At 38.0% G+C, this 26143-nt stretch overlaps 1 protein-coding gene across 3 annotated transcripts in view; it reads right to left on the minus strand.

Annotated features, from left to right (window-relative positions):
- The window catches only part of LOC124787837 (nicotinamide/nicotinic acid mononucleotide adenylyltransferase 1), a 111362-nt gene that overhangs the window by 45565 nt on the left and 39654 nt on the right, over nt 1–26143 (minus strand). The window contains exons 5-6 of one of the 3 annotated variants that reach the window (XM_047254778.1): nt 22510–22664; nt 65–404 (exon numbers count right to left, since the gene is read on the minus strand). In XM_047254778.1, the coding sequence (XP_047110734.1) occupies nt 65–404; nt 22510–22664 (495 nt within the window). Of the gene's footprint in view, nt 1–64; nt 405–4229; nt 4379–22509; nt 22665–26143 lie in introns of those variants that run through there. The other 2 variants (XM_047254779.1, XM_047254780.1) reach the window with 2 other exon arrangements.

The raw sequence follows: 26143 nt of genomic DNA on the forward strand, positions 1-26143 counted from the left end.
TCTGAACACTTGCAACAGGCTCATCATCTCTTTCATTTGGAGGTGTCACTTTTGTTTCACTCACCTGTTTCGCAATTCTGTCACCAGTAGGTGTGGAAATTATTTGCACTGCTTGACCTGGATAGCCAATTGCAGAGCGTTTTGAGTTTTCATCATTACTTAGTCTCTCTGCATAATGCACCTCATTTTCAATATGTTCTCCAGAAATGTGTTCAACTCTAATATATGTGACTGGGACATTAACACAAGGATCATTTTGTTCTGAATTTTTCTTATTTTGGAATTCACAATCATATGTGAGGGCCGTGATCTGTGTATTTGGACTGGGCGAATCCATATTCACATCACTGGGGGAAGGAGTCAGAAATGGTTGTGTACCACAAAATTCTGGATACAAATACTTACTGCTCAAATGATGGAGCACATCAGGATAGCATGAAAAAGAAAGAAAATTTAACTGAACAAGTGATTTTGAAATGATTTTGTCATGTCACTTTTTGTTGCGTGGATTTTGCATCTTAAGAAAAATAAAACACACATCTTTTATAAATAGCGACATAAATATTTATTAAATGTGAATTTTACATTTTTACTTTCATTGCATAGATGGCATTAACAAATACTTTAGAACAGAAAGATCTTGTAATAATGTGTAGGTGAAAATTATATAAAAATATTATTTACTTTTTTTCTATTTTATTTTTAAATTGCTTAACTTGCAGATCAATGAACTTTGTCTGATAGCTCCACAAGTCTGATAAATAACTTTCACTTTCTAAAAAGTAATATTATTGTGTTTTGTTCAAGCCACTATAATTTGCACAAGGATTTTTGTACTATCATACTAAGTTGTCGCACATCATGCTTTTTAAAATTAGATAAATGGTATCACTCTTAATATCAACATCACCTAAAAAACTGAATAAGTACAATTATTTTTGCAAGAAAGTAAGGCAAAAAGAAATAAATTAAAGCAACATAGGAAGTGAAATGACTGCTCGGTGACAGTTTTACCATGACACAAAGTATGATCAGATCTGTGATCCCCAGATTTCTCAGACTGCAGCCAAGTTGATGTAACCCCCCCCCCCCCCCCCCTTCCCCCATGTTATTTTGGCAGATCTCCTGGCTGCATTTTTCTTTTTTGCATAGTCTGCTGCAGCTCGCTGTCTGGATTCCAACCAATCTGAACTGAACAGGTTGCCTTTTCTTTTCAAAAAAGAAACTGTTTGATGTTCTTGCCAGTGATGTTCTGCTGCTGCACATCTGGTCCCTAGCTGTTATCCATATTAGATAAATATAATTTTTACAGTATCTAAGATGAAAGGGATGTGGTTGGGAAGAAGCATTACAACACATCTTTACTTAAATTAAAGCCACCAATTCTGTTGTGAGAACTATCTACACACTATTCTCAATCATGTACTTTATTACATAGTGTTAGAAGCATGGAGCCTGTACTACAAACCTGGTACCATTGTATTTCATTTCATGCTCAAAGGTGATACAATGACTGCTAATTTAGTTGGCTGCTTGAGTCGTGTCTAATGCTAATGTTTTTAACATTTAAAGTTCTTATAGTTTGTATATGGTAAAGAATGCCACACTGACACTATATGTGGTGTAAACCAGATCTTGGAGTGGACACCGGAATGAGTCAGCTGCAAATTCTAATTTTTGGAGATTATAAATTTCACTGAGAAATCTGTAAGAGTCACAAGGTGACATCTCCTTTGTCAACATTTATTAATTAGAATATGTCTATGAGCTAATATCTATTAATACAGACAATCTGATTTCAGATAAACACTTTCCATTCTATGCGTGCTGTTGTACTGTGTTTCCTCGGCAATTCATGTGCAAATATAAATCAATGGAAGACATCAATGTGTGGAAAAAATATAGTAATTTGAATGCACTATTAATAACACAATCATCCATATTGTCACAAACCTATGCTTACTAATCATTAAAAGTCGCTCTAAATAACATTAAAATTCAAGAAACACTTCTTTTCAAATCTTCTATAACGACTTGTAGACTATTATCACCAGGCAGCTTGTCAAAAACTGTGGAGGTATAGTGAAAGTTAAGTTGTAGTGTTTAGAAGTATTGTAACAAATTTACTTTTCATTTTCTGTCAAAAGAAATCATAAATATTTGTTAGTTTTTAACTCTACAAGAGTTCTGTAGGGATAATGAATAAATTCTAACATATTTTAGGTAATAGCAGCATAACACCTTCATCAGCCACTACCACAACAGGAATAATGAGATGTTACTGTATCCTACAGATGTCTCAGTTTTAAGTAAGTACATATTAAACAAATAAGAATGCATCCTTTTTTGTTAATTCTGATACAGGAAAAAACAATTTTGTTACTTTTTAAAATTGTTCTCACAATGGCTGCTCTCCTTGTAACCTTGAAATATTAGCTTCACAAACCATGGGAATTAACAGTTCCAGTCTTCCGAACATTTAGCATTAAATTAGTGAGATTAGGTGCTGCCAGGATAGTATGAAAGATACGAGGCTTTCAATATATGAAAGATTCATGCAGAAGTGCTGTCCTACAATCAATGTTCTCCATTTAAACTTGTGACCACAAGTTCTATTTGGTCTGGAATACAGAATGTCCACCATAATTTATATTTAAAGAAAGGTCATTATATTCTTAAATGACTAAGTTACCTATTAATCTCTCTCTCTCTCTCTCTCTCTCTCTCTCTCTCTCTCTCTCTCTCTCTCTCACACACACACACACACACACACACACACACACACACACACACACACACTGGAGCCAGTGGCTCCCTCTTCTGGCAGAAGAGTTGAAGGGTGAGGAAGAGGGGTGAAGGAAAAGGACAGGAGAGGTGTAGGGAAAGTTCAGAAAAGTCATCCGGAACCCTAAGTGCCAGGAGGGAGTTACTGGGCACGATTTGCAGGAATGACTTTCCCATCCTGCCTGGTAAGTCTCCCCTGACCTGGGGTTATGGGTGACTTTTGCAAACTGTACTCCTTTCCTAAACCTCTCCAGTCCTTTTCCTTCACCCCTCTTTGTCCTCCTGCAACTCTTATGCCAGAAGGCGGAGTCACTGGTTCCAAAAGCTAGTAAAAGTTAAATCCTTTTACGTATGTGTTCCCCTGCCGCCACTTGGTGAACAGATTTTTTTTATCTATTCATTTATATTATCAATAATTGATTATTTTCATTGTGTACTCTGTCTTAGTTAGATCTGACGGAGGGTACTGTCCAAGAGCTCAGCAATTTTTTTCCAATTTCGTTTGTGTGTCTATAGAACACTCAACACCTCAATTAAAAACGAGTGGTTACCTTTACTCTTTCCACTACAAGCAGTCTATCATTTAGAAAGTGTGTTTTCAGTAGGTTTGTTGGGTGTTTGTTCTTTGCATTTCCTACAATTTTGTATTAGGCACTGCTAAATTTTACTACCATTAAACTGCAAAACCAGATTTTCTCTCTTCTGTGGTTTGCTTACTGTGTTAAAATGAAGAAATAACACTAACAAGTAGTGAGATTTCAACCAGTTCGAAGGCACATTAAACCAAATATGATTCACTTCCTATTAATGTATGAATGTCATCCAAAAGAAAAATCCAAAAAATTATGTCTTCTGAAGTATCAAGTCAAAAATACCCTTTCAGATTATTTTTTTTAAATTCCTGTCTTGTTCTGCTCTGTGCCTCTGACCTCAAATCCACTGTACATATGTGTGATGTTTAGTAAGGAGTAGATTTCTTTAATTTTATTTGAATATAATTCGATTTGTAAATTCTTCATAGACCTTTAAAAGAGGAATACTGGACAAAAGGAACAGTGAACTACATGACAGGCACAAACTGATATCACTGATCCTGATGAAATGATTGTCTTCATTACAATGTGAAAATGTATTTTCAAATCCCATTAAAAATTAATTTTCTCTCTGATTAAAAATAGAAGCACAGGCACAAAATCTATTGTGTTTACTACTGAATACTCATTTCCTAACAATACCTAATGTGCAATATAATTACACCACGACAATTTGAAAAAAGAAATTTAAAAATCTGTTACTTTTTTGTGTACTAGTCTGTATTTTTCATTATTGCAGATATATTAATACATACACATTTTCAGAGAACGAAGTTCTGAGGGAAGTTTTACAATATTTCTCCACTTATTTTACTTTTCAAAATAATGATCACTGTACATAATACATCTTTTCACCCTTCAAAACTTCCCCTTAAGTCTTCCCCCCTCTCCACCCCTGCCCCTCCTGCCACTGCTCCCTCCAATATGTCCTGTGTTAGCAATGCAAATTCATCACTTCACTCCTGTAGAAGATTGTCACCTTTCATAAAAAGTCTTGAGTTCTGCAAAAAAAAAAAAAGGCTCACATGGGGGAAAGGATTATGTAAATGGGCATGATGCTAAAAAACTTTGAAGTATACAGTAGTTAAATATTCACTATAAATAGATAGTAGTGCAGTGGGATCCTGTTACGAGCAGTGAAGCAGATGTAAGGTCCCACATATGAACAGTTATATTCAAGCTGACATCTGACTTGAGGCCAGCACTGTTTCCTGTACCACTTTCCAACAGCTGAACAGGAAATTATTCATAACTGTAGTTTCTTGTACCTTATTTATGGCACACCACAGTTCAACACCCATTAAACACTCTAACATAGTCCAATGTGCACCTCTGTACTGTTTACATTCATGATGAGCACCAGGCAAGCCACACACACTAGAATACATGGTAGGGGTCTGCATGGAGGTGCATGGCAGAGGGTATGTCCCATTGTACTGGTTATTAGGGTTTCTTACCATTCCATTCACATACAGAGTGCAGAAAGAATAAGTGTCTGAATGCCTGTGTGTGTGTGTGTGTGTGTGTGTGTGTGTGTTTTTTGTATATCAGTGAGTGCAGTAATTATTCTAATCTTATCACCAAAATCGCTATGTGAGCAATACGCACTATATACCTAGAGTCATCATTTAAAGCCAGTTCTTGAAACTTTGTTAATAGATTTTCTTGGGATATTTTACATCTATCTTCAAGAGTCTTCCAGTTCAGTTTGTTCAGTACCTCTGTGACACTCTCCCACAAATAAGACAAACCTGTGACCATTGCTGCTGCCCTTCACTGTATACATTTAATATTCCGTTAGTCCTGTTTGGCATGTCTCCCACTCACTTGAGCGATATTGTAGAACTGATTGCACGAGTTATTTATAAGCATCTCCTTTATAGAATGATTGCTTCTTCCCCAGTATTCCACCAACAAAACCCAAGTCTCCCACTTGCTTTACCCACAACTGAGCCTATGTGATTATTCCATTTCATATCCCTGAAAAGTGTTACACCCAGATATTTGTATGAGATGGCCAATTCCAAAAGTTACTCACTGATATTATAGTTGTAGGATACTACGCCTTTTCATTTTGTGAAGTGCACAATTTTACATTTAAAGTAAGTTTCCAATTTTTGCATCACTTTGAAATCTTATCAAGATCTGACTGAATAATTACGAAGCTCCTTTCAGACAGCACTTCATCACAGATAACTGCATCATCCGCAAAAAGACTGAGGTAACTCTTAATATTGTCAGCAAGGTCATTGATATACAACTGGCACAGCCAGGATCCCAACACTCTTCCCTGGGGCACACCTGAAGTTACTGCTACTACTGATGATGATTCTCCATCCGAGGTAACATGGTCTGTCCTACCTACCAAAAAGTTCTAAATCCAGTCACGAATTTCATTTGAGACTCTATATGATGATACTTTTGACAGTAAGCATAAGTGTGGTACTCAGTCAGATGTTTTTTGGAAATCGAGAAATAATGTATTTACCTGATCCAAAGCTTTCAGTACGTCCTGAGAAAAGTGCGAGTTGGGTTTCACATGATCAATGTTTTCGGAATCTATGCTGATTGGTACTGAGGAGGTCATTCTGTTCAAGACACCTCATTATGTTTGAGCTCAGAATATGTTCTAAGATTCTCCACACTGATGTCAAAGATAATGTATGGTAGTTTTGTGGATCACTTCTAATAACCTTCTCGTAGACGGGTGTGACCTGTGCTTTTTCCAAGAACTGAGCACGGGTTTTTGTTTGAGGGATCTATGATAGAGTATAATTAGATGATGGGGGCCAACACAGCCACATCCTTCACATAGAAGCTGAATTTCTTTTGGTTCTGTGTAACATCATTTGATAGTATTCTGCTAAGGTAGTCACTTAAGGCATCACTTGACAGCTAAACATGTTTCATCCAGCAGCTCTCTACCTATAACCCTACACCTATTACGTAGTAATCTCTGTTTCTCTATAGTGACTGTATACCGAGGGTTCCTCCCCTTACGAACTGTTCTACTGGGTACACATCAATTCAGTGCATGGTCAACTATTCTTTTAAACTTGAGCCAGAGTTCCTCTACATGATCCTGCCCTGTACTGGAAGTTTCACATTCCTCACTGAGATATAACAACACTCATTTTTTATCTAGTTTACTGAACATCGATATCTTTCTGCTTGTTTTAGTTGTCCTTTGCACTTTGGTAATCATTGTTGCCACAACCACGTACTGTCACTGATACCACTTTCGACGTTGACATCCTCAAAGAGTAAAGGTATATTTATTGCCATTACATCCAATATACTTTCCATCATGAATGGGGCTACAATTTATCTGTTCCAGGTAGTTTTCAGAAAAGGCATTTACATTGCCTTTTCTGTTTTGCAGGATGTCCTATCATGCCCACCACTAACAAAACTGTAATTTTTCCCAATTATTTGTTGGTTGATTAAAGTCTCCATCGATGACTACAGTACGACTGGAGAACTTACATATACATGAACTGATGTTTTCTCTAAAGTTTTCAGTTATTTGAGGAGACGAGTCTGGTGGGCGATACAAGAATCCAATCATCATTTTATGCCCATTCCTGATACTGAGTCTTGCACAAACAATCTCACATGCAGCTTCAATTTCTATCTCAATGGCTATTATGTGAACTTCACAGCATTTCTGGAGTGATTCAAACTCTGGAATTTTGTTGCAAAGGCTTCGGCAGTTAACCAATAGGATTTTAATACTCTCCGCTGGTGAAACGTGGGCAGACTGTGAGCTGTAATGACTGTGAGCTATAATGTCACTGTGAATACACTTGCCACAATGCACTGCACTGGAGCTTACTGTCATACACATTTAACTAATATGCAGGTATGAATGTGATCAAGATTTTCCGTGTTTTAGTGTATTTAATGTTACCATTATTAAAATTTACATCAGTTAAAATACTTTTTCTACGGTTGGTGAAATGCTAGTGTAAAGCCTCCAAAGCATGCCTACCTCTTTCACCATCTTTGAAGACACTGCTTTTTTTCTGGGAGAAGAGACTCTTCACAGGCTTAGACCTCTTAAACCTGTAGTACTGAGAAACTCCCTAAAATATCATTTTAAAGTCACTAAGTGTATTAAGAGGTTTTCCTTTTCTATTCCAGAAAGTTAAAGTTACAATTTCTTTTCAGTTTCTGTCTTTGTTCACTCTCAATTCGCTTACTACCTTTGCATTTTTCGCATAGCTGATAGCTTTCATTCTGACGAAAGCGTTTTCCCTTATGAAATGCATTATAGCAAAGTAGTGATGAAAGATAATGTTTTGTAAGATAGGCAATGTAAAGTTGCAGCTTCTGCAATGTCTTCAGATGACCAGTTAGTACACCGTCATTCCTTAATCACTTGCTGTTGACTTGTACATTTAGAGTTGAAAGAGCATCAGTCTTCAACTAGTGTTTCAAATGAATATTCAACAGTTCACTTTTCAAATCCCTTTCATAATTTAAATCAGTAAAATGTGTTGATAAAACACCAGCATTTTCAACTAAAATGAATCTGCATGTTTACAAGCATTTATCCATTTTCTTTTTCCTCCATTGCTTTTATGAAATGTATGAAACTTAATCCCTAACTTATTTATCTGTTGTGGTTGGTACAACTGGTGAACATGCAGCAAATAATTTTTTAGTCACAAAGTTCCTCTAAAAATTCCTCAGTGTACTGGTAACTATGGTGTCACACTGTACTCAACCACCAGTTACTAACAAAAATTCACATTGCCGTTTTCACCCGTAAACTTTATGACCACACAATATGTTACGGCAATTGTAAGCTACTGAGCACTGGTTGGGTACACCCTGATGACAGCAGTGCGGTTTGATACTGCACAGGCTACTCGTTATCCCTACCACGTATTCTAGTAGCTGTCAGATATGCTTTTGTTAACAGTTCTGCATATATTTACATTACGTATCTTACTAAAAGAATATAGAATGAAAACCTGATTATTGTAGATGTGGCATAATTTCAAATCTTCAGTGATCTGATTACAGACTTTACTTTCATTCTGAGAGGAAGTCTGATGCTACTGGATTCTCTTGTCAGCAGATCCATTTGAAGTATCATGAAAGAAGATGATTATTTTTTTCTTGTGCAGAAAAATATGAAATGCAATGCGGTCAGGGTCTTTCTAAATGCTCCCATAGCATTGATTAAGATCTTTCACTGCTGAGTGGTACTGATGGTGGTCCCATACAGAGTCACAAATCAGCAGATTCTCAACAAAAACCCTCATAACGCATTTACAGCATATGAATTTTTTCCCACTGTTTCAACCTAAATGTGTTCCAGTTCATCTACTATTCTGTGCCAATTTTGTCAGACAACCAGTTTAATTCTGAAAATTTTTCAGAATTTGTAGTGTTTGATGGGCAAACCACTCACTTTCATAACTGCAGTTTTCATGTTGCATGTGAGTTATTTTGTAACATTGTTCCTGAAAGTGGGTATACGACATTTTTGGTTCAATTTTGCACTTAATAGTATTTGCATTTCTGCATTTTAAATTCTTTCCTGTCATAAAACCTCATGCACTACTATTTTATTAATGACAGCCATCTGCATAATTTTGGCTGCTCCTCTACCATACACAAACATATGTTCTGTAGTTAGCACAGAATCCCAGCATAAAAACAGACAAACACACACACACACACACACACACACACACACACACACACACACCACCTCCACCACCACACCAACAGATTTTGATTCAGAACTTATTTGTAAATCATTTTCGAGTATCTGTACTGCTACATCACAATGTAATTTCACGGATGAAGTTTATGTGATAAACAACTTTTAAAACTAAGTACGTCACTATTAACTAAGCATGTACTACTAAGGGAACAGGAGGCTGAAAAGTAGATGCTCACAGCTCTATCTCCTGCTTATTGCAGGAAACTGACGTAATAATGATAAACAGCATCAGAATGTGACTCACCTGGAACTAATACAATGACATGCTCAAAGTGTATGAGTAGTAAATGTTGTCTTTAATTCATAACAGGTTACTATTTGGAAGCTATCTAAAGATTACTGTGCAAGCAAATGTTTGTGAACAATAAGAACTGTAGCAATTCTGTGATCCTGCAAAATATATAGAGGGAAACATTCCACGTGGGAAAAATATATCTAAAAACAAAGATGATTTAACTTACCAAACGAAAGCTTTGGTATGCTGATGGACACACAAACAAACACAAATACAAACACACACACAAAATTCGAGCTTTCGCAACCTAAGGTTGCTTCATCAGGAAAGAGGGAAGGAGAGGGAAAGACGAAAGGATGTGGGTTTTGCTGTCTGCTGATGATGTTTCTTGTGTCTGAGTGGTGGGCATAGGTTTCAGAGAGATATACCAAGCCATCTGTCAGTAATCTGCTAAGAGGCCATCAACAGAAAGATGTATTCTTGTGATAGCAATATCTCATCCTTTCCCACTAACTGCTGTTGTGGGCTGAATCGCACACAGTTCTTATACACCAATATCTGGAATCACGTCGCATGCAATTACACTCTACCACACAACAGATCAGATCACTTCACTTTTATCTTCACATAAAACGCCTTCGCTGTTATCTTTACCACTGCACACACACACACACACACACACACACACACATTTTTTTATATATATATATATATATATATATATATATATATATATATATAAAAACAAAGATGAGGTGACTTACCGAACAAAAGCGCTGGCAGGTCGATAGACACACAAACAAACACAAACACACACACAAAATTCAAGCTTTCGCAACAAACTGTTGCCTCATCAGGAAAGAGGGAAGGAGAGGGGAAGACGAAAGGAAGTGGGTTTTAAGGGAGAGGGTAAGGAGTCATTCCAATCCCGGGAGCGGAAAGACTTACCTTAGGGGGAAAAAAGGACAGGTATACACTCGCACACACACACATATCCACCCACACATACAGACACAAGCAGTCTGCTTGTGTCTGTATGTGTGGATGGATATGTGCGTGTGTGCGAGTGTATACCTGTCCTTTTTTCCCCCTAAGGTAAGTCTTTCCGCTCCCGGGATTGGAATGACTCCTTACCCTCTCCTTTAAAACCCACTTCCTTTCGTCTTCCCCTCTCCTTCCCTCTTTCCTGATGAGGCAACAATTTGTTGCGAAAGCTTGAATTTTGCGTGTATGTTTGTGTTTGTTTGTGTGTCTATCGACCTGCCAGCGTTTTTGTTCGGTAAGTCACCTCATCTTTGTTTTTATATATAATTTTTCAGCGAAGGTGTTTTATGTGAAGATAAAAGTGAAGTGATCTGATCTGATCTGATGTGTGGTAGAGTGTAGTTGCATGTGACGTGATTCCAGATATTAGTGTATAAGAACTGTGTGCGATTCAGCCCACAACAGCAGTTAGTGGGAAAGGATGAGATATTGCTATCACAAGAATACATCTTTCTGTTTATGGCCTCTTAGCAGATTATTGACAGATTGCTTGGTATATCTCTCTGAGACTTATGCCCACCACTCAGACACAAGAAACATCATCAGCAGACAGCAACTATTGCAGGGCAACAGAAATATACTTAATATGCCATTAGAGAATAGCAACTTAGAGAACCTGACTATCCTAGAAAGAACTTTAGCATGGCCAGAAGCATGTGGTAGCCCAATGTCGAAATTCCATTCTTTATTTTTATTTTTACGGACGAATACAATGGCACCAAATATACCAAGGGCCAGTCATGAGTTTGTAAAGTTAATCTCACTGGCGCACTGACTGGTGAAAATCTAAGGGATAGTCAAATGAAAACGAGACAGATGGAAAAAAAAAAAAAATGTTTATTATTTTGAACATAATCACTACAGATTTTGTATTATGTTCCATTGTAAGACAAGATAGTCAGTCCCTTCAATGAAAAATGTTTACAGTTGCCTGCAGAACCAGATTGTACCCAGGCATTCACCACTTCAAAGCAAATTGATGGCCCCAAATGTCTTTTTTCAGGGCTCCAAAAATATGGAAATCACATATCGTGGGACTGTACTGAGGGTGTGTAAGGGCTTGCAGCAAATCTTCTGCAGCATAGTCTAAACAACCTTCACAACATGTGACCACGCATTATTATGCAACAGAATGACACTGTGTCAACTTTCATGGGCTTTTGGATTTGAGGATGCACACCAATTTTTGCAAGGTGTCCACATGCCACTGGGAGAAAAATTGCGGTGCTCTCTTCCAGAAAGTCAATGTGCAGTAGGCCCTTGCAGTTAAAGAGAAAGGTGCTGTGCAAGGCTTTGGATTTTTTTTGGCGGGGGGCGAGGCCACTTGCCTCCATTGTTGGCTCCGACACTTGCTCTCTGGCTCAAAATGATGATATCATGTTTCATCTCCTGTGACAAAGCACAGGAAACTATATTCTGCATCATGATAACATTCCAGTTGCTGCAGTGATGTTCACATTCTCTTCAGCTTCTGCTCCTCTGCCAGCCTTTGAGGAATCCACTATGTCCGTATTGTATGGAACTTCAGACGCTCTGTTATTATGGCATGAGCAGTATCACAGCTAATGCTGGGGGGGGGGGGGGGGGGAGGAGGAACAGCTGTGTTTCCAAGTCCCACCATAGCAACCACCACAGAAATAGCAATGTATGTAGAAGAAACAGCCAAATATTTGTAACAATGAAGATATAAATTTAACAGCTGTGTATTAGGAAGATGATGATTAAAAATACTGCAGACTATAGGCTTAATGAACAAAAGAAGTAGGAAAGAAAATGGTCCAAAAATTAATGTAAACCATTTATTTTTGTTTATTTTATTTCTCCTACAGTCCAATCCACGAATGATGGCAGTTTGCACAGGTCGAGGCAAGGACAGGGACGGCATTGTTGCCATTCCAAGCACGAGTCGTGGAACTCACACACATGAGCTTTGTGACTGATAGAAGCATGTATCCCACAAATTATGTCTCTTGCTTGCTTGTGCAGGATTTGTCACTTACCACCACCATCAGCCATGACAACTGGCACAAATGGAATAAAAATTCACTAAATAACTTGCTAATGATCGCATATACTGCTTGCATTGCATATAACATTCACAGCCGAGTGCTCAGAATACTGATGAACACTCACTGGCTGCCGGAGAATGTGTGATGCACATGCAGAGAGCAAGCTTATACTCTGCTGCCTTCATTTGTGACTTTAACTACGGTAATATCAAAATGTAGACACTCAATAAATGGCATAAGTTTAGAATAGGTATATTGTTGCCTCTTTGGTAGACACTTTATGTCAATAAAACAGTTTGCAATTCTGATTAGCCAAAATACATTAAAAATAAATTTTCCTTATTTTTTTTTTTTAAATAAGAAAAGAAAGGGGGGGGGGTCTTGTTATACTCGGGTAAATATGGTATGTGTTTCTTCCCAAGATTTTGTACAGAAAATTAGGAAAATAGTGGCGTTAGAAACTGTAGCATACACAGAACAGATCTTATACAATTTTCCTCCTTTCTTATGCAATGTACCACTTCTTTGACTTCTGAAGGTTTTTAAGTTTACAATGAAATTCTGTCTGCAGATTCTTGATTTTCTTCTTCATTTCAAAAAAACTACAACCACATTTCCTGGCAAGATGCCCCGGCTTGTGCTTCTTAACCTATTGCACTTGTAGTCACTGCTCTCAAGTCCCAAGATTCATGTGAATATGATACTACACAACAAATTAAGTCATTATGTCAATTGCACACTCCACATCCCACAGGATAGGCTCCACTGATCCACCGCCTGATGGAAAGCTGGCACAAGTTGCAATGAGCTGTTTCTTGTTACCAGGTGGCACCTATGGCTGGAAATAATTTCCAATGTTTGGCTCACTATATAGAGTAATATGCATCAAGTTGATTTGGGTCAGCCTCGTCGAGTTACTCCACGATGAACGCAGTATAGCCACATACCACATGTTGCCAAGATGTTGCCTCTACGGAATTGTGACTTTATACTGATAACGCAATGGGAACATTATGTCACTGTTTGCAGCAAGTGCTTTCAGTCTGATTGCTATCTCTGGCTGGTTGAAATTTCTTACTTCATTGAGAAATGCTTTTGTGACCATGTTGTTCAAAAATAAGGGAATCCCTGTTCTGTTCTGTTGGAGCCTTTGAGGAGCCAAGGTGCTTGAATAGCTGCTACTATTCTGTGATGTCTGCCACTACCACCCTGTCCATACTCTGCTACTGACAGCCTTGTGTTCTTCTCATTCTTATGGTCTAAGACTGCCTGCACCCAGCTGAGGTTGTGACATACATGGTCTGCTGTGGCTGATTCAATCACCAGAGACCTTCATGCTTGTGCCATTGCCAGCATGCAGTCAACTGCTTCTGGAGGTGGTAGTCTTTGATATTTTTATCAAGCTTTACCTTGCTGAAAATCAGAACTTGTCATCCTGCATAATGTATTTCTCTAGCATTACCTAGGCAAAACAACCTACGTGAATTTTGCTCTCTGATGCAGCAGATTAAATTTTTTTTTCCTACTCAGTCATTCATGGTATAGAATTTGTCACGTTCACAATTACCATCAGTGAATCAATACACGGACTTGCCAATGTTACTGTTTATAGTCAGAAAACCCACATTTCCATATTGAATTCCTATCATCCCTCTTTGAAAACTGTATGAACTTGCAGCACATTACGATTAGCTTGAAGTAAGCAGCCTGGTGTTCCATTTCAATGCATTTAGCATAACTTGAAAATTAATTATCTTACAAAAACAAGATTTGATGCCCATTTGTTTAAAGCAGAATACATTTATCTGTATGGAAGACACATCAACAGGTGCATAATTATAGTATAAGAGCTAATCTTTAACAGAATGTACTGCAATAATGTTCTGCAGCCTTCACATGTTGGAAACAATATGATTTTTTTTTGGAACTATCCTTCAAAGCTGCGAATTATGAACTTCATTCACACACTATATTCCATAAATCCCATTAGGATGGATAGCCTAACGTAACAACAAATTATAACTAATGCTAACATACTCACAATGATAATCACGAGACTGTGTGTGTGTGTGTGTGTGTGTGTGTGTGTGTGTGTGTGTGTGTGTGTGGGGGGGGGGGGGGGGGGGGGGAGGGGGGGGGGATTGGTGTATTTAAAATGAAAAATGGTACAGATCTCACCAAATGAGAAAACAGCATAACAGACATCAATAATGTTCATGTCTGACATGTCAGATTCCCAACATAGAGATCAACATTGGACTCTTAAGTACGGAATATTCCCTCCTCGGGCACTAATGCACATCTTGCACCTGTTATTCATGCTGGCTACCAAACTGTTGAGGAGCCCTTGGGGGATATTTTCTCACTCCTCTCTCAAGGCTGCTTTCAGTTCTTGCACGGTCAGGGGAGGGATGTTCAATGAGAAACATGTTTGCCAAGAGCATCCCACCACGATCTATAGGGTTTAGATACGGGGCATACACAGGCCATTCCATAGGGTCAATATCTTCACTTTCCAGTATGTCCGACACATCAGCAGTTGTGTCTGGGCAGGCATTGTCATCCATAAACAGAAAGTCAGGATGTACAACAACCGTAAACAGATGCACATGATTCAAAATAATCTCCCAGCAATAATGCTGTGCTGTAATAGTACCTCACAAAAAGATACGCAGCAGTGTTCAGCCATTGTGCATAATGCCTTCCCACAATGTAACATCTAGGCCATACTGATGACGTTCATGAATATTCTGTGGTGCGTTTTGCTGACCAAACCAACATGCTTCCTACATCAACAAACTCTTTCTCAACAATGGCGTGGTTAAAGTGGGATGCATTTAACTGATTTCTGAGCACACAAACCAACCTAATTTAATCGCCACAAAATGGCTCTCGCAGAGAAATTTGTACCAGTGGCAGTTGCAAGGCCTGCAGTGAACTGCCTAGAGATCTGTTCCTTTTTAACACTAGGGCAACATATCAATATGTTTGTGGCTTGGTGGCCTGTCTGTGAAAACTGGCATGATTTTGCATAGCATTTCCATCTTCAGCATTGTTTTTTAACCATGATATGACACATTTGGACACACCCATTACTATGGCTACAGTAGCGACACTTTGACCAGCTTTGAGCCATCCACAACTGCTTGTCTATGATGTCCACAAATGCTTGTCTATGATGCTAAGCACTCAAGTGAAGTCTTGCAGACATTTTGCCATACCACACGGAATGTCACACCAATTGGTTTCACAACAAACTTCGCCAGACACCATTTTGCATGAACAGTTGAATGCATATGCGAGGGGGGACCCAAAAGTAACCGGATTCGTGATGCTGCACATCATGTACTTGTAGTCGCAGGTTGTGCCGCCAGAGGGTTGTAGTAGGAGCTCTGCTGAGTCATTCTGCCACGTGGTGTCACCCAACAGTGAGAAGTGTGTTTTCTTTGGCAGTTCTTTGAGTGTGCATACAGTGCAGACGTAACACGAGGAAATGGCTAGTTCTTACGAACAACGTGCAGCAGTGAAGTTTTGTTTCTTGCTCAGCAAGAATGCAGCAGAAAATGTTGTGATAATTCAGACAGCCTACAAAGACTATGCTCTAAGTAAAACACAAGTGTACAAATGGTTTTCTTGGTTTAAAAAGGGAGAAATGGTGGTTGAAGATCAGTCCCATTCCGGTCGACCTTAACTGCTCGAAGCGAAGACAACATTGACAAAATCTGTGATCTCATCGCTGAAGATCGATGCAGGACAATAGACCAACTCAAGAACTTGTCCGGGTTATCCTGGAGCTCAATTCAGCGCATCTTGACCATCGATTTGGGAATGCAAAGAGTGGCAGCAAAATTCGTGCCGAAGCTTCTTACCGGAGATCAAAAGGATCATCGCGTTCAAGCCTCGAAATGAAGGACACGTTCAAAGTTGATCCACATTTTATCAACAAAATCATTACAGGTGGTGAGTCATGGTGCTATGGGTACAATCCAGAGAGTAAACAACAGTCATCACAATGGAAGTCACCTGGCTCACCTCGACCAAAAAAAGCTCGACAAGTGAAATCGAATGTGAAAACGATTTTGATCTGTTTTTTTGACATCAAAGGGATCATACACTCTGAATTTGTCCCTGAAAACCAGACAGTAAACCAACAATTCTATTTGGAGGTTATGAAACGGCTTTGCAGAAGTTTGTTGCGAAAACGTCCGGCTTTGTGGGATTCTGGCGTGTGGTTCCTGCATCACAAGAATGCTCCCGCACACACGGCTCTCAGCATTCGCCAGTTTTTGGCCTCAACGAAGACTACCACCTTGATCCACGCGCCCTATTCCCCGGATTTAGCACCCTTGGACTTCTTCCTATTCCCGAGGATGAAAAGAGACTTGAGAGGGAAGTGTTTTGTGGATGTGGAAGATGTAAAACGCAATGTCATGAAAGTTCTAGCAGATATCAAAGAGGATGAATTTAAAAGGTGCTTCGAGCACTGGAATGAACGTTTAGACAAGTATATTAATGATAATGGAGAGTACTTCAAAGGAGATTAAGATTGTATTTGAAAACAATAAAGTATACACTTCTCTAGAAAGAAATTCCGGTTATTTTTGGGTCCCCCCCCTTGTAGTGTTAATGCACAGACTTCATTGCAATTAACATGTCCCAATCCCAATATTTCCTTTTACTATCATTGAGTGGGGGTTCTGTGGCAATTATCAATTGTTCTGTAGCAATTGGCAATTGCTCCTTAGCAAATTTCAGAAGTTCCTTTGCAATTGTCACAGCAGTGTATTTATGTAAAATGCTAATTAACAATGACATCTGGTTTAAATTATGAGATCATCCTTCATGAATTCTTCCATCAAGTAGCAACACTTCCATAACAGATTATCAAGTCCATTCTTTTTCAATGGACCCAGCTTCATATTCAGAATGTCTTTCTTTTTTAGCCTGTTGAAAATTTTCATTCCCATATATTCAAAAATCTGAATTATTAGTTGAAGAACAGGAAGCATAAAACTATCTTTATTCATTGTGTTTTACAAACAATCAAAATGATTTTCTTTGAATAACTCTGGTTCACGTACACAAAAATTATTACCTCGTAGATGTATAAGTAGACGATGGTTAAAAGTGCCACGGTTTTAGATACTGGATGACACAATTCACTCTGATGTGCAGTACACATATTTCTGATGACCTGTTTCTGAAGCTTCAATAAAAAGCGCCTAATCTGGAAAAGTAACTCCTCTTCATCTTACATAACTGCTGTATTTATCTAAATATTGAAACTAAGCACATGCATATCTTTATACTTTTGCTTAGTTTCCAGAACACACATCATCAGTAGCTGCTTACATAATGGGAAAGTTAAAGCCTCTTTAATGTTTATATTCAGAGTTGCCACACATTTCCCCATCCCTGATTTCCATAAAAGTTTTAGCATTTTTCCCTGACAAATTTTGAGATCTCAAGGGTAAGTAAAGACATAAGTTGACAAAATATGTAAGAACTTTTATATTTCTCCCCCGTGTGAGCAAAAATCTTAAGTACTAACATCAAGATCTATAATAAAGTGTTTGTAGATGGAGAAAGCAAACCTAGTGGTATGTGTGTTTCATTAAGACCACTGTTGTTACTTTATTTAAATAAAATGAAGGACATTTGGTGACAAAAACACACATTTCCTTGGAGTCACAAGATAGATTTAAAATACCTTTACTGATTTCAGAAATAACCTCAGAAAAATGTAGGCCTACTGAAAGAAGTGTATAATGCAGGGAAGAGTTATGTAAACCAACGCTATAGGTGACCACCAATAAAATGTTGGTTCTACTATGTTCGTTACTGTCTGTTATTACCCACTGTGTTATATCTATTATTTTACAGCTGTTCTGCCATTTTTTTGAGAAATATATGAGTACACAGCGTACAAACTGACAGTGACTGCCACAATTTTCTTCTTCTTACAATCTGTGCTTTCTAACATATAAATTACTTTTGAAGTGCCAAAATATACTGGAATAAATAAAATATCTATAAAACAACCCACTGTACAATGTACTTGTGGAGAGAGAGTCCCAATTCCTTAATCCCATCGTCCGTGGCCTCTGGCCTGCCGAGGAGCATGGCAGTCCTGGGTCCTTGGTTAAACCATGAAAATCCATCACATTATGTGACACACACACACACACACACACACACACACACACAAGCCTGTAGGCAGATCAGTGAGACTATATCCGCTAGTCAGGGCCTGTACATTATTGGGAAATGATGGGCTTAAAATCGGCAAGCCTGATCAATTAGAAATACCCGCAGAAATGGCCTGTGGTTTTGGCCCACTTGTGTGGCCATCTATTCATGTATCACAGACACCATGTTGATAAACTGAGACCACAGTGATCAATGTATGCAACAAATATCTTGCGCAAATACTCTGAGAATCAATACAAACGAGGACAGGTAGCAATTCACCGTAAAGATGATCACTGAGCTGCAGACAGGCATGTAGAAAGACAATCATACTCTCACAACTAAATTTTTGGCCATGGCCTTTGTGAGAAAATGAGAGCACACACACATTCACACAATCACTAAGACACATCTCATGCACACATCACTGCCATCTCTGGCCTCTGCATCAACAATCTCTGATAATCAGATCCAAACAAACCACTCCTCACACCTCCCTATCTCGTGTCAGTGGTTGCTAGACTAGCAGCAAGAAGTAGTGGCAGCACTGACTGCAAGCTGAGGGGAGTAGTAGGAAGGGGTGAAGCATAAGAATGAAGGAGTAGGGAAGCAGCGCACGTACTCCGCTGCGGCCAGCCAGTGACAATGCATAACACCTCAGCAAAGAAACCATTTCATCTACAAAAACAAGATTTTTAGAGCTTTTGTTTCTTTTTTTATTTCCCCAATTTCCTTGACAAGTTCAAAATTCCCTAATTTCTCCAATACCCGGAACTTGTAGCAACCCTGTTATAAGTGTTAAAAGGAATTATTATCAAATAGATCAATTTTTGTCATAAATTATATAGTGGCATCTAATAAGGTACTCCTTTAATTTCATTTTGACCATTTTAAGATTTCTTTGTGCCTGTGTCATGTTTGCCAAAAAGATGAAGCCATGAAGTCTTTTGCACCAGAATATTAAACTCCTTTATGAACAACAGACAGGGATACACAGTTCACATAGAAATTACGTTTTACTTCTAGTACTGTGGTTGAAAATTTCACAATTAATTCTAAATTTACTCTTGTTATTAACCATAAACACCATTACAAAGTAAATAGATTAGCATGTGAGTATAAGAATCTCAGAGTGCTTGAAGAAGCTTCCCAGAAAATTGAGAGAACACAGGAAGGAGGGAGATGTCTCCATAATTAGAGGACACTTGCTGTTCTTCACTTTTATAACTATGTGTTATTACAGCATATTTTTGTCTTCAGGAGGAACTCCTTGCCTCATTGACTGATGGTGAAGGTAACTCAATGTGGTGTGATTGAGTTGTGCAAGATTTCAATAACTTCGTTGGAACCCCATCACAGCTAGAAAAATTACTGTTTTCCATGATGATATGATTTTTGTGATCTAACTAACAACTGATTTGAGGAAATTGATGTCTGCTGTAGGAGTAGGCAAGGGATGTCTAAAACGTAATGGATCTGATTTTGATTTGCGTTTTTCTTTTTTTTTTTTTTCTTTTCTCTCCTTGTGTCTTCAGCTACTGTTTAGAAAATTTCACTGAATTTAATAACAAATGATTTGAATTTAACATTATCTGTCACACTACTATTGTCATCTGGGAAGTGAACACCACTTGCCTTGAGACTTTATTCATTTCATGCCTAATAAAACATCAAATTGTCTATGCTTTGTGCTTCGAATTTTTATTTTTTTTATTTCTAGGGGATGGCTTTCACTTTTTTGGCAGTGCAATGAATAAGTTTACAGTATTGTTTTTAAGATATCTTCAAGTTTTGACTGGAGCTAGTCCTCTAACTCAGCAGACATTTCCTCTCAGATGGTAGCCACACTTCCTCTCAGGTTCCACTGTTTTTGTAAAGAATTATATTTATAGCCTACTATGTGATATTGGTAAACTACTTCTCACTGTTCATCCAGCAAGTTCTCTCTGAATGCACTGGCCAAGCATTTATGACTCAACGAAACTGCTTCTTCCCACCTCGGTTGGTTGGTTGGTTGTTTGGGGAAGGAGACCAGACAGCGTGGTCATCGGTCTCATCGGATTAGGGAAGGATGGGGAAGGAAGTTGGCCGTGCCCTTTCAGAGGATCCATCCCAGCATTTGCCTGGAGTGATTTAGGGAAATCACGGAAAACCTAAATCAGGATGGCCGGACCCGGGATTGAACCGTCGTCCTCCCGAATGTGAGTCCAGTGTCTAACCACTATGCCACCCCCACCTCAGTAAAACCTTATTGACGGTGGGGTTTTATAACTGCCCCTTAGTGATTACAATCATACACACCTTTATTATGGGGTCCAATTCTATTTCACAAAAGACATTCTCAAATAAAGTATGAATTGCTGTTGCACTACATCTGTTCAGTCATGTCAGGAATGCTTCTATGGGGAACAAACCAAAACTGTGCATCAGTAGCTCTAGGTGCACTCAATTAGTACTATCTTTGGTGGAATCAATATCAAAATCATCACATTATGACTTTCCAGTTGTTTATTAGTTCTCTTTTTAACTTCCCAATGAAATCTAAAATGTTTCTTGTTGCAGACCTGCAAATTGGTAGAACTGTTTTTTTGTTTCTTTCCAAGCCTGTTAATGAAGCACAAGATTTGATCAGTGCAATACTCATTTTTGGTCTGTGGGCTGGAACTTTATTCCACTTTTGTGTATATAACCAGTACCATTTCCTCAACTTGTCCTGAATTTCTTGGGTTATCTGCACATTTTTGTCCACAGCCTACTGCCCAATTTGGCAGTCATTTACCCTATTGTCAATATTACTGCTACCATGTGCAGCTCTCAATTATTCTAATTCCATCTGTGCCACTGCCAGAACATCTTTGAAGTTTAGGAACAACTGCTGCTTCTTGATAGTAATGGAGCAACAAGTACAACTACTGCTGTTCCAATGGTCAACCACATCTCATCCCAAACATGTCGATTCACAGAATTCTACATGTAAAAAGTGATGGCTACCTTCACACAGTCAACTATTTCTTCTCACTACTCTGTTGTGATGATTTTCATTTTTGTCCACTTTGACAATACTTGTTGACCTCATCCATATTATTTAATGTTAGCTATTCAATGACAAATTATGATTCCATGATTTTTTTGTTTTATTTAATTAAAATAGCTAGGTTATACACTTGTTTTGCAAAAGAAACACAGCTATATAATTTATGAACATTACTTAATCAAATAAATATTATATTACTAAATAGTTTCAATAGTAAATGTTTCCCACTCATTGTTTATCTCTGACTACAGCAGAGATAGATTTGTAAAAGTTGTGTCCACGACAAGTGTCCAGAATAGTGCTACATGACATCCATATGTACGGACAGAGAAATAAGGATTACACATTAAACAACATAATTTGAAAAAACACAGGTGGTATGAAATACTGCGGAAAGGTAGAAAACTTTCAAGAAGAGAAGGGGGTTTGATGTCCAGTCTACTTATAGCACAAGGTAATAAGCACTGCCAGGGGAAAAAAGAACATTGAGAAATTTTTATCAAGGGAAAGAAAGATTTAACTAGACTCACTGCTATAGGAATGCAGACAAGAATGCATGCAGACATGAAAAAGATTGGTGCTGATGATCTATGAAAACTATAGATTATCCTCTGCGTGAATGCTTCTCCAGTATAAAGTATGTAACATACTGGAACACACAGAGAGAAAGCACAACAGAACAATAAAATAAAATAGCGCCTGTCACAGAATACACAGATATCCACCAAAATATTGATAAATAAAAAAGCAGTAATATGTCATGCAAATAGGATAAAGTACAAAAGGAGAGAGAAAATCTCAGTTGCTATTTATGACGAAGTATGGGCATCATGTAGCAAACAGTAAACCTTTATGACTTTGTTTAAATCAAACATACTCACTTGTCTTTAGCCTTATATAGACTATTCTTTTGTATATAGTCTATTACTGAATCTGGGATGAGATACTTCACAGTCTCCGAACGGCGTAAAGCACGACGAATTTTTGTAGAACTGACTTCATTAGCAATCCATTCAGTGACAATAATAATATTATTCTGTAAATAAAATACATAAATACACATTTATATAATGATTTCTTTTGTGATGCAATGAAGGATAGACATGATTAAACAGCCATGATGAGTTCTCATTATTTGACTGTAAATGATCATTAAGTTGTTTCTGCATCTCTGTCAAAACAGCCGATTAAATAACCTGAATGCAAATGTGTGTGTAAATGAGTCAGCAAAGACCTTTCCCCAATTTGAAAATTACATTGATTGGACCCACACTAATTCAAACCAGAGAATCACAGATAAAAAGCTTATAAATTTGTACATAATGCTCAAGGAACACCACTTATTGTATACCAAACCTGATGTTAAAAACAGTCTATTTCAACATTTATTTAATACATATACATACATATTCTGCAAACCACTATGAATTGTGTGGCACATGATACTTAGCAGACTGACTGCACTTTGCCAGTATCCTAGCAATGAACTGGAGTGTGCCACCTGCCTTATCTATGAGTGACCATTTAATTTCATATCCCTACAAATTGTTGCACCCAGGTATTTGTACGAGTTGTGAATCACTGATATTAGAGATACTTCATGAAGGGCATAATTTTACATTTCTGTACATTTAAAGTGAATTTAAAATCTTTGCAACGCTATGGAATCTTTTTGAAATCTGACTGAATATTTCTGCAGATTTTTTAAAACTGTACTTCATTAGAGATAACTGCACCATCTGCCAAAATTCTGGGGTTACTATTAATATTGTCTGCAAGGTCATTAACATACAACACAAATAAGGATACTGATACACTTCCCTGGGGTACACCTGAAATTACTTCTACTTTTGCTGATGACTCTCCCTCCAAGATAACAAGCTGCATCCAGCCTACCATGAAATCAACAGTTCAGTGACAAATTCTGTTTGATACCACACATAATCATACTTTTGTTAATAAATGTTAGTATGGTACAGAGTCAAATGCTTTTCAGAAGCCAAGAAATTTTGCTTCTACCCAATTTCCTCGATCCATGGCTTTTACGATGTTATGTGAGAAAGGTGCGAGGTTTTTTTATGGTGATTGCATACTGCAGAGGGTCCTCCTTAACATGAAGTGTTCCACTGGAATATATCTATCACATGCATGAGCAATTATTCTTTTAAACTTGAGCCACAGTTCTTCTATGTACTCCTGCCCAAAGGTAAATTTTTTGATCTCCTCTTTGAAATGTTATGCAGCATTTTGTTTATATGTAAATCTTTCTACTTGTTTTAGCTACCACTTGTACTCTGATAATATATGCTGCTACAACTGCCTCATGATTACTGACACCAGTTTTAATACGGGCATCCTCAAACAGATTAGGTCCGTTTTTTGCCTTTAAGTCTGAAGTATTTCCATTGTTGGGTTCCCAAAGTAACTGATCTATCCAGCTTTCAGAGAAGGTATTTAGAATAATTTTCCAGGAGGTCTTGTCACACCAAACTCTTACAAAACTGTAATTTCCCCCACTGATTGTTGGAGGATTAAAGTCTCTTCTAATGATGACAGTATGATTGATGAACATCCTTACCAGGAAATGGAGGTTTCTTTGAAAGTTTTTGGTTGACAGACGGATCCAATAGTTTATGACCATCCTTGGAACTAAGTCTTCTCAAACAATCTTGGATGCGGTTTCAATTTTGTATCGTGGTGGATATGAGTTTCTTGTCTACTGTGATTCATCCACACAAATTTCCATTTCCCTTTTGCCTTCCTTTCAATACACACTTAGATTCAGCCCAAAAATCTCACTGCTGTCCATTTCAGCTTTCTCTACGTGGTATCATATTATCTCAACTACTTTTTAGGACTGCCTCGTGAATACTTCGACAATTTATCACTACAATTTTAATAGTTTTGTCTGTGAGGGGTCACTTCTTTGAATCTTACCCCAATACTTTTAGGTCCCTTACACCTACCATAAAAATAGCTTTGTGTGCAGTCCATTCTAACCAGGGCGGTTATAAAGTCATTCTATTTATCAAGAGTAACAAATAATCAAGCCTCAAACCACAGTTCCCTTAAAAGGCTCTATTTGCTGTTCTTCCTTCAAGACTCAACTCCAACTATAGAAATGCACAACTGTAAAGCAAATTTGAAAAGTTAACAAAATTGTTTTAAGTAGTCCCTCCTATTCGACTGAACAACTTTTCAATTGAATACATTTGTATTCAGAAACGTGTAGCATATGTAGTGTAAAAGATTTACGTACTACTAGTCAGACTTTTCTTTATGATGGCACTCTAGTTTTGTACTAGTTTAAATCTGAAGATTTCATACCACTAGTATCAAGTATTTGCCCTATGCCCACCTTACAGATCTAACAATAACAATACTTTATGCAGCATTCTATGGCAGTTACATTTTCAGATTGAAAGGAAGTCTTCTAGGGGTTGTGACTGATATGTGGCATTACTATTGTTTTAAAATTTGTTACTGTTAAAACAATGGCAGCTCAGAAACTGGCCAAGTAGTTTGTTTACAGTAAGTATTTACAGAAACAATGTTATGGAAATAAACATATTTCATAAGTTGACATGATTTTAACTAAAACCTAACTCAGTTTATAAAATAATTTTGTTCAACATTTAGTAAACTGTCTGTGCTTATGTCAGTGATGAATTTTGTGAGCATCAATCAAAATCGGTTGTTGTTTCAAAAAAACATTGATGCTGTGGACAACATGAGTAAAGAGATTTGTGCTGCTGTAAAAAGAGTGATGCGCGAAGAATACAACCACTACCACCGTCATACCTTAGCAAAAGATCTCGCTGAAAACCCAAGGAAATTCTGGTCTTATGTAAAATCGGTAGACGGATCGAAGGCTTCCATCCAGGCACTAACTGATCAGTCTGGCATGGCAACGGAAGACAGCAAAACAAAAGCTGAAATTTTAAATTTAGCATTTGAGAAATCTTTCACGCAGGAGGATCGTACAAACATACTGCTGTTTGAGTCTCGTACAGATTCCCGTATGGAGGACATAGTGATAGACATCCCCGGGGTTGTGAAGCAGCCGAATGGGTTGAAAATAAATAAATCGCCAAGTACTGATGAGATTCCAATTCGGTTTTACAGAAAGTACTCTACTGCATTGGCTCCTTACTTAGCTTACATTTATCGCAAATCTCTTGCCCAACGTAAAATCCTGAGTGACTGGAAAGAAGCGCAGGTGCGCCTGAATATAAGAAGGGTAGAAGGATGGATCCTCAAAATTACAGACCAATATCCTTAACATCGGTTTGTTGCAGGATTCTCGAACATATTCTCAGTTCGAATATAATGAATTTCCTCGAGACAGAGAAGTTGCTGTCCATGTATCAGCACAGCTTTAGAAAGCATCACTCCTGCAAAACGCAACTCGCCCTTTTTTCACACGATATCTTGCGAACCATGGACGAAGGGTATCAGACGGATGCCATATTCCTTGACTTCCGGAAAGCGTTTGACTCTGTGCCCAACTGCAGA

Source organism: Schistocerca piceifrons, chromosome 3 (genome assembly GCF_021461385.2).
Source record: "Schistocerca piceifrons isolate TAMUIC-IGC-003096 chromosome 3, iqSchPice1.1, whole genome shotgun sequence".
In the NCBI taxonomy this organism is placed as follows: Eukaryota; Metazoa; Arthropoda; class Insecta; order Orthoptera; family Acrididae; genus Schistocerca; species Schistocerca piceifrons.